Raw genomic sequence first — 10605 nt, 5'->3', positions numbered from 1 at the left:
TTTTTCATATATTTTTATTAAAAGGAGCACAAAACTTTTATCAATATAAAGTATATTATACACCATCTTATCATGTAATTTTACGATTGCACCAAAACTCCCCTCTCCTTCAATAATTTGAATAAATGATGTTAGAATTTCATTACATTTTATTATAATTTTATTAGGAGCTTTTATTGAATTAAATTTCGAATAATTCAGGACGCCTCGGTTCATTTACATTGTTTTGGTTATCTGTTGAAAAAATCTGCAACCATTCGCATGCCGCCATCTGATTACTCCTATCTGACGTCATCTCGCTGACATCGTCATCGCCATTAGAATCCACGCACTATTGTAGTGGAACTTGGTCAGCTGTATCGATAAATAGCAGCAAGTAGAGGTAGCGATTGCAGGAGCATCCAGTGACTGAGTGAGCACGATGGATTGGAGACCGGGGGCCGCCATGCTCGCAGTGGATGTCGCACTTGCAGTGATGAACGTCATGGTCAAGAAGGCTCTGAGCGGGGGCATGAACAAGCTCGTCTTCATAACACTCAGGCACGCAGTGGCCACTCTCTTCATCTCCCCCATCGCCTTCTTCTACGAGAGGTACCTACAGATTATCTAAACTCACACTGCAGATCATATATATATATATATATATGATCGATCAGCCCCTACAGTTCATCTTGCTTGATTTCAGGAAGATCAGGCCAAAGTTGACTCTGGAAATCTGCTTGTATCTCTTCTTCAGCGCCATGTTTGGGTATGATCATCTTTGACGATATATGCTGAATCTCATTTGTTCAGAATATGAATCAACTGCTAGCTGTGTTATGTTTGCACGCAGTGCTTCTCTGACTCAGTACCTCTTCTTCCTCGGACTCGAGCACACCTCTGCCACATTCGCCTGCGCCTTCCTCAACATAGCCCCTGTGTGCACCTTCCTCATATCCTTAGCAATGAGGTAAATTATAATATATCAAATCGAAACTCGTTTAGAAATCTATAATTGTTATAATGGTTATGGATGCAGGATGGAGTTTGTGAATCCGACAACTAAGGAGGGTGTGAGTATAATCCAGACATGTTATTTAGCTACGTATTTTTTCTTTCCTTACATTAGCAGTGATAAACTTTCCTAGCTTTAAGGGATAAAGTCTAGAATTAGTCTTCCTATTTTTGTGGATCTCATCTAGATCCTATTTTTGTGGATCTCATGGTTCGTACTCTTAGCATTTGTGATGCTATATAAAGGGTCGAGAGGCATGTAGTATCTCATCTCATTGTAAGGTTTCCTTTCATTAGTGAAGTTTCTATTTTGTCCTATTCTTCTTGTTTTGTTCTTGGGTGTTGTGTGCTATCGTATCCGATTCTAGACCAACATTTGGTATCAGAGCCTTGTCAGTATAGAACACCCAAGAATCCACGATTCCACATAAAATGTCGAGCATCCCAGTAAAGGAGAACGGCGGAGTGTCATTTCCCTATCCGATGCTAAGTCCTCACAATTATACTGTGTGGGCAATAAAGACAGAGGCGATCCTTGATGCCCAGGGAGTCTGGGAGGCGGTGGAGCCAGCGGAAGGAGCCCAGGTGGATGCAAAGAAGGACAAAAAGGCACGTGCATACATCCTGCAGTGTGTCCCCGAAGACATCCTTCTCCAGATCGCAACAAAGAAGACGGCGAAGGAAGTCTGGGACAGCCTCAAGACGAGATACCTTGGTAGTGATCGGGTGAAGAAGGCACGTGTACAAACATTGAAGAGCGAGTTCGACGCTCTCCGGATGAAAGAGACCGAAACGATTGATGAGTTTGCTGGCAAACTCAGCGCCCTAAGCAGCAAATTCTCCACCCTTGGTGCCACGCTTGAAGATTCCGCGTTGGTAAAAAAATTGCTCGATTCAGTCCCTGATAAATTCTTCCCTATTGTTGCCGGCATTGAGCAATTCTACGACCTTGAGTCTATACCATTTGAGGAGGCTATAGGGCGACTGAAGGCGTACGAAGAACGAACGCTACGACTATGCAGCAACACCAACGGCACTGAAGGTGAGCTCCTATTAACTCATGCCGAATGGCAAATGCGACAGAAGGGGAGCAACGTGGACACTTCGTCAGGAGGAAAGGGGCGCGGATCCAGCAGCCCTAGTCGTGGCAAATGGCGCAGTCGTGGCCGTGGTACGCCGAGCCAAGATAGTGCAGGAGGCACTAGCGGCAACAACAGTGGCACTCGTGGCAAGAGACACATAAAATGCTTCAATTGTGAGAAAATGGGGCATTATGCGTCTGAATGCTACAGCAAGCGTCGTGGAGATGAGGCTCACCTCACTTGCGCCACGGATGAAGAGCCAGCACTAATGATGACCATGTTCCACGAAGAATCTCAGCGGCAGGATACCATTCTGCTCAGTGAAGAGAGGTTGCTACCGGAGGTGTACCGGGGCGTCAAGAAAGGTGAAGACAAAGACGTTTGGTACCTTGACAATGGTGCCAGCAACCACATGACTGGCCATCGCGAGAAGTTTCAAGAACTAGATGAAACCATCACCGGGAGGGTGAGATTTGGCGATGGATCAACCATTGAGATCATGGGCAAGGGGACGGTTGTGTTCGAATGCAAGAATGGCGATCGGAAGGCTCTCCACGAGGTATACTACATTCCGAAACTTTGTAGTAATATCATAAGCCTTGGTCAGTTGACAGAAGCTGGGAACGAGGTGCATATGAAAGAAGATACCATGAAGGTGATTGATAGGAGCAGGAAGCTCTTGATGCTGATAAAACGAACACAAAATCGCTTGTACAAGATAACCTTGAAGATATTCAAGCAAGCCTGTTTCCTAGCAAGACTAGAAAATCCAACCTGGCTAGGGCACATGCAAAGCAGCGAACTGGCAGTGCGCGGGGCACTGTCCATGTGCAAGTCTGCAGGAGGCAGACTTGGCATACATTCGAGTCGGGCATGCGTGCAAGGCATGCCAAGCGGAGCGGCAGCACAGGGCTGCCCAAGCCCAAGTCTTACAGGAGGAAGACTTGGCAAACCAGCAAGTGTGGCATGGGCGCAAGCTATACCAAGCAGAGGATTGGCAATGCGCTGGGCACGTTCCAAGCCCAAGTTTGCAGGAGGCAGACTTGGCAGCAAAGCGGGTGTGGCAGGTATGCAACATATGCCAAGCAGCAAAGGCGGACAGATGGACTTGTCCGTTGTGCGAGCAGATGGACTTGCTCGTGTTGCCGAAGGAGCAGACAGACAAGACTTGTTTGTGGCAACGAATGTGCGGGCAGACGGACTTGCCCGTGTCACAAAGAGAACGAACAGACGAGACTTGTTCGTGGTGCCGAAGAGATTGAGCCGTGGACCGAGCACTTGGTGTGCAAGCAGACTTTGGCGCAGAGCCAAAGAAACGGAGCCATGGATAACGCGGACAGATGGACTTGTTCGTGGTACGGACAGATGGACTGCCAGTGGTGCCAAAGATGGACATATTGTGGTTGAGTTCGTTAATACCGGAGAACAGCGAGCCGATGTAATAACTAAAGCATTGTCAGAAGTGAAGCTGCCATGCGACAACTACTCGGCGTCCGTGACTTAGAACCATGTCAGGATTAGGAGGGGTAATGTGAGTATAATCCAGACATGTTATTTAGCTACGTATTTTTTCTTTCCTTACATTAGCAGTGATAAACTTTCCTAGCTTTAAGGGATAAAGTCTAGAATTAGTCTTCCTATTTTTGTGGATCTCATCTAGATCCTATTTTTGTGGATCTCATGGTTCGTACTCTTAGCATTTGTGATGCTATATAAAGGGTCGAGAGGCATGTAGTATCTCATCTCATTGTAAGGTTTCCTTTCATTAGTGAAGTTTCTATTTTGTCCTATTCTTCTTGTTTTGTTCTTGGGTGTTGTGTGCTATCGTATCCGATTCTAGACCAACAGAGGGGAGGGCGAAGGCAGTCGGGGCACTCGTTTGCTTCATGGGAGTGCTCGTGCTCACATTCTACAAGGGAGTGAGATTGAACACAGGCGGCGGCGAGGCGGCCGGAGGATCGAGAATGGGAGGAACAGAGTATGGATCGAGGAAATGGACGATGGGTTCTATGGCAGTGATCGGAGGGTGCGTGAGTTGGTCGGCGTGGTTCCCGTTGCAGGCCAGAGTCGGGCGCAAGTACCCTGCTCTGTGTTCATGCACTGCGCTGGTGTTCTTGATCAGTTTCCTGCAGGCGGCGACCTTGACCTTGGCCACGCAGAGGGGAGCCTCAGTCTGGATCTTGAGGAAGAAGATGGAGATCGCCACTGTCATTTTTTCAGTAAGCATCCATATTTTGAATCCACTTCCTCTTAACAATCTTACTTCTGTCAAATATGAATCAGCAAATTATAAAATTGATCATCATGATTCTCCATCAAGTACAATAGTTTGACAGAGACCAACCAAAGAGAAGGTCATTTATCTTCAAAATTTAGTCGGACAAAATCTGAACACATAAATTATCAAAAAAAAAAAGAGGGAATTCCATGTTGTTTCACAGAAATTTTGTAAGCAAAGTTAACTTTCTGAATGGTCCAAAGGGTGATGTGCCAATTCCCTTCGACTTTAATTGATGTAAAGCATATCCACACATATTGCTGATTCTCTCTTTTTAATTATTTTTTTATTAAAAAGAGAGAGAGAAGTTGTTGATGGAATTTGTGTTGAACATATTAATGCAGGGGGCAGTGGGGTCTGGGTTTGGGATTCTGGCCATGTCATGGTGTATAGAAGAGAAAGGTCCTGTGTTCACTGCTGCATTCACTCCTCTGATACAGATCCTGGTGGCTCTCATCGACTTCGCCTTCCTCCACGAACAAGTCTACATCGGAAGGTATTCGTTCTCGGAATCTCTCTTGTTTCGAAGAAATTATTGTTACATTAATTTGTTGTTGTAACTGGCAGTGTGTTGGGGTCAGTTTTGGTGATTGCTGGGCTCTACTCGCTACTCTGGGGGAAGAACAAGGAAGGCAAAGGCGGTGTCGTAGGGAAGGAAGAAAACCGAGTTAATGGAGGAGACGACCAAGTGCAGACTCCAACTGTTTGAATGCTTAAAGTACATCTCATTGTCTCCCGGGCGTAGCACAGCTGGGGTGCATGATTTTGTGGTCGAGAGGTTCAAGGTTCGATTCTTAGGGTGTCATTGTCTGGGGTTAACGTCCCGGCTATGCGCTTTCAGCCGTGTATCTGTATTTACCTCCCTCTATATCCGTGAAACTAATTCTAGAGGGGTCGTTGATGTAACGGTTCTATATTTTTTTTAAGTACATCAGGCTAGATAACGTCGAGTTTGAGGTGACTGATCCGGTTCCATGGAAGTTTCTCATCGACCATCAGAGTAAATCGGAAAGTGCTAGTAACGGACAATCCAGAAGTCCAACATCTTTTAATTAAGTACCCCATGTAAAGAAAAAATTAAATTAACAGGTCTACTGGATTAAAGGTGTAATCCAACAAATCTCTACCTTGACTCGGCTCGAGCTCCGTAAAAGGCTATCCGATTAGTGACTTCTTCGATCAAGTCCAAGCAATATTAAGACTTTATGACTTAAGTTTCTCGTAGTTTGATCACGACGAAGACGTTAGTGACTCATTCAAATTCCTATCCTTCTTTATTTTTTTATTTTTATTTTATTTATTATTATTATTATTATTATTATTATTTTATTTATTTATTTATTTATTTATTATTATTATTATTATTATTATTTTCTTTTTTTGACTTTCATAGTTGAACTAGAGTACCTTTAGAAACTTACAAAACCTCACTTTCGGCTTGTATAGGCACCTTCTCTCTTTAAAAGTGCCTAAAATGGTACCTCTTTAGCCTTGCCTAGCAAAATAAGTAAGGATAAATATGCCATCAAAAGTCTTTTTTTACAACACTAACTAACTCTTGGATATATTTTTCTTTATATTTTAGCCACCTATACTAATAGTTAATAGCCATTCATAATTTTATTTTTCCATATTAACCTAGGAATAGATTGGTGAGGACGTCGGGGCGAACGAATCGCCTACAATAAGAAAGAAAAAAAATCATTCCTCGGTGCTATAGTGCAACAGTAGAGCATTCAAATTATCATCTAGACACTCACGGTTCGATTCTCAGGTATGACATATTTGTAAAAAAAATTTCTTCAAATGAGGTATACAACTAAAAGATGCTGAGCTTCTGGACTACAGCATTGACGATTAATCTAAAAATATTAGATTAATTCACCGCTCGTAGTATTTTTCAATTTACTCTAATGTCTGATGAAAATTTGATCATAATTGACATAAATTATAGGATGTCAACTAATATAATACAAAAATATAAAAAAGTAAATTTTATTCATATTTCTTTTTCAACTTCGAACAATCTTTAATAATGTATTATTTTTTATTTATAATGAGAACAGAATGTTAATCTTTAATAATATGTCTTAATTTTTTTTTTTATAATGAGAACAGAATGTTAATCTTTAATAATATGTCTTAATTTTTTTTATAATGATGACCTGACATACATTCGATATGTATACTTGACAACATCCAAACATTTTGCATCTAAGGTTGCTTTTTCCCATTTCAATCAAAGAATCAAGAATCTTGTGTCTTCCCTTTAAAATTTTATATCCATCAGTTTGTACTAAGACCATGATTCTCACATTACATAAAAAAAAGGTGCAACTCGAGATGTTATTAAATTCTCAATATCAAACCTCATTGTGGTCATTAGAATAAAATAAGGTTAAGAAAATGACTGAGACTCGATGCTTGTTTGCATAGTTCAAGTGTGTAAACTATAAGAGAAATCCAAAGGATCGTCACTCGAATATGCACTCCATTGGGTCCAAGTACACAAGAAATACTTCAAACATGAAGTAGCAGTAGAAATCCATCAATGAAGGGCACACTGAAGCAACAAAATTATCTTTTGCTTCCCAAATGTTACGAATGTAGCAAACCGGATGAACAACAGCAATTGATGTAGTCTTCCCGACATTCCACTCTTCTTGAGTGAACATAATTTTCACTTTGTACGTTTTCACACCAACCCAAAAAAAACAAAGAAAACGGCTTCAAAGCATACTAAAGACCTACAATAGCGAAGCAACAAATATTTTTGGAGCGGCTATTGATCTTGTCTGAAAACTGTAGAGATAATGTGATGGGCACGATGACTTGATCATTGATTGAGAGAAGACTTTTTACTCCATAGAGAGACTTCCTTTTGATCCTGCACACACGAAAACGAGCAAACAAAACGTCAGCGTCCAAAAGCTAAGCGGAAGTCCTTGACGAGGGTCCTCTGACGCTCAAGTCAGTACAATTTTAGATGGATGAATGAAGAATAGTAGAGAATGAGCACGTGAGAGTAAGCTTCAGATGTTCAGAGAACGTACATTTCCAATAGAGAGGACCCCTTATATACCACCTCTCATAACCTTTGCAATCATGAAGTGGTGAAGTGTGTCAGAGGTTGTTAGATAAAAGAAAATGTATAACATAGGCAATCTATAATAATTGTCTGAGGAAATTTTCATTTACCTACATATATATCTCTTTTGTCATTTATAACTTATGTCGTTGTTGAGATTGTAGAAGAAATATATTATCATAAATGGTATGCTGATGAGAAACATGATGATCCTTGAAGAAGGTTCTAAAAGAATATTCTCTGACATATAGTTGTTATTCTAAAAAGCTGTTAGGATTCTCTACTCATGCTGTTAGCTGAGTATATCTCGGCTGACTTATAAGGTTGGCCGTCTTTATGTCTGTCCTTGTATTAAATTGCTTTATTATGTATTGAATGCAATAAGAAATCCGTTTAGAAAATAATTAATATGTTGCATTGGACATACTGGAAGTCCATTCAAGAAGCCATATTACGAATTTTGCATGCTGGAAATCCATTTGGGAATCAATATGGAGCTAAGTGCCTTAGGCCAAGTCGACCTTTTATCTAGCCAAGCATGCATAGAGAGATTTATGAGGCTAAGTGCCTTAAGCCTGACCAACCTTTTTTTTTGGCTGGGAATGCATAGAGAGATTTATGAAGCTAAGTGTCTTAAGCTCATCGTGTTGGAATCGAATTCAAAATTCGGTGATCATGTTTCTACACTCCTATGCACGACAAAAATTTAAAATTTTATTTGTGATTTAACAATTAAATCAAAGGAGTGTTCATATGTTTTTTAAAACAAACATAAGCATATCTTTATCTAAGCATGCATTACAATCTAACCATATATGTCAGATCCTAAAAGCATAACAAAGATAAACTATCATGTGATTGATTCATATAATGCTCATTTAATCATTTTATTTAGACATGCTAAACTATCTAAAATAAACATATTAGATCATTTAGGCATAACCTAAATAAAGCTATTAACACATGTATTAACATACATATGAATCATAATATAAGCATAAACATGTCTTCCAAACAACCTGTGTTTGGGGATGACTCCAACTATTCCAGTTGTAGCGAAATAGCTCCTCGTTGTTGTCACAAGCTCGTACTTCCTTCGTTTAATCTGGCCCACGATTGGAGTCCTCTTTCCAACACTTGATCACACTAGAGATCAAATATCGTTTTTTGTCGAGATAATCAAAACGACTTCCTCGAAGATGAGGTAAGGGTTGCCCACTTACCCTTCACAAGGAGTTGTCTAATAGCCCTCAACAATGAGTTATGCCTTCCAAAATTCACAAGTAGGTGGGCGCCGGCAAAGCTTCTCGAAGAGGAGAAGTAACAAGCAAGAATATCAAACTTTTTGATGGAAGAGAGTAAAGAAGATCTCTATCTTCTTCTTTGAAAGTGGCTGCTGAAAACTCTCAAGAAGAATACAGGATATGGCTTCCAAAACTCCAAGGAGAAAGAAGAAAAATTCTGTCCGAATTTTTCAAGAATAAGCCTCTAAAATGTTACTGCCGAACTCTCCTTTTTTTCAACAAAACAAAGCCCCAGTCATTTCGTCAAGAAGAATCTGTTTAAATGAAAAGCTACACCACACCACTCTTCAAGGAATTGCCACATGGAAAAAGAACGTGGCATGAGTGGAGAAGTGGAGAGAGTGGGAAAGTGGAGGATAAGGAAAAGAAAAAAAATTAAAATTTTTTTTTCTTTTCTTTCCTTGGTCTCATCAAGTTGAAAATAAAATCTCCTTTGTTTTTATTTATTTCATGATGCAATATTTAATGTATTGTATTTCTTTTTAGGCTTAAACTTTTAAAGCCTAATATCTCTTTCATATGTACTTATTGAATTTTTTGAATTTTTCTAGAGCCCAATAATACAAGTCTATTGTAATCATATCAACGATCCAATATCATTGATACGACAAACACACTTACTCGTTATTATAATAATATAAATCAAATTTATATACTTTGTGTGGAACTCTTCTACTCTCTTTGTTTCCATTGATTGGAAATCAATCTAATATTTGATCAAATCAAATTTTATTTGTCAATCCACTGTTTGATCACATCAAACTGTATTCGTCAAATTCAACTACTTGAATTTGACTTTCTCAATGGGAAATAGAGAAACCAATACTTGTGTGACCCTCAATGGTTCATGGATACAATTAGTCGTGGATTCACAACTCTTTGTGATTCAGGACTATATTGTCCTTTATTCGGGCATACCCTTAATAGCCCAATCCTATGATTAACTCCTTAATTATAAGAAGTCAGAACTAATTCTGATTAACACCCAACGAATCATGGTAAGAGCGTCTAGCATCACCGCCCCATGATTCCCTAGATATCACTGAATAGTGTCTGCAAGAACCAATTGATTATGGTTAACGTACAGTCCGACCCCTTCATCTCATATATCTCGGTCAAATCTACAACCATTGGTACATCGAGGATTATATATTGATTTGACAACCATGTGATATATCTTATAGTGATATTTCATGTGTAATTAGGAAACTCCTTTCCTAAAGTACATCTTATAGCTCTGATCAGAGACTTTATTCACTATAAAATAACATATTACATAGGATATCCACACCTATGGGTGTGTGGTGAATCCCCGACTACAATACATTGTCTCCTATATGTTTCGTTACTACACCTAATCTCACCACCTGATGACCATATTAGAGTCAGTAAATGAGTCAAAGTGCAACCCCAACATATAGAGTCTCAGTGTTGTCCCGGGTTATAAGGACTACTAGTGTACAACCACAACCAAAGACTTATCTACTTGATAAATGATAACCACTTGGAAAGCCTGTGCGAGGGATGTTTGACGAACTCATCATATGATCACCCATCTATATGTTTGAACATCTCTATGTCCTTACCAATAAAATATGGTACACTACATCATAGATGCTAGTCTCTAGCTCAAGCAGCCTTTTATCCTTGTTTATTAGGTGTCCCAATTGACTTGGAACAAATTTATAATATACAGTGAATATTGATGTATTACAAGATGACCATCATATGTACCACCACATCTCATTATAGTATATTCAAGGACTTTATCTATGCATATAGCAAGGATATAAAGATAAAGTAATGTCAAACTGAATTGAATTATATTAAAATAAAGGTTGTTTATTTACAAGAGTCAAT

At 39.7% G+C, this 10605-nt stretch overlaps 1 protein-coding gene across 1 annotated transcript; it reads left to right on the top strand.

The window, feature by feature from the left end:
• Nucleotides 1-407: 407 nt before the first annotated feature.
• On the top strand, nt 408-5342 carry LOC122033327 (WAT1-related protein At3g30340-like). The gene is made up of 7 exons (XM_042592334.1): nt 408-591; nt 686-748; nt 833-949; nt 1019-1050; nt 3927-4294; nt 4698-4849; nt 4921-5342. The coding sequence occupies exons 1-7, from the start codon at nt 422-424 to the stop codon at nt 5060-5062; spliced, it is 1044 nt and encodes a 347-aa protein (XP_042448268.1). The 5' UTR covers nt 408-421; the 3' UTR covers nt 5063-5342.
• The last annotated feature ends 5263 nt before the right edge of the window (nt 5343-10605 follow it).

This window comes from Zingiber officinale, chromosome 11B (genome assembly GCF_018446385.1).
Source record: "Zingiber officinale cultivar Zhangliang chromosome 11B, Zo_v1.1, whole genome shotgun sequence".
Lineage (NCBI taxonomy): Eukaryota > Viridiplantae > Streptophyta > Magnoliopsida > Zingiberales > Zingiberaceae > Zingiber > Zingiber officinale.
This window is presented reverse-complemented; position numbering and strand designations above follow the sequence as displayed.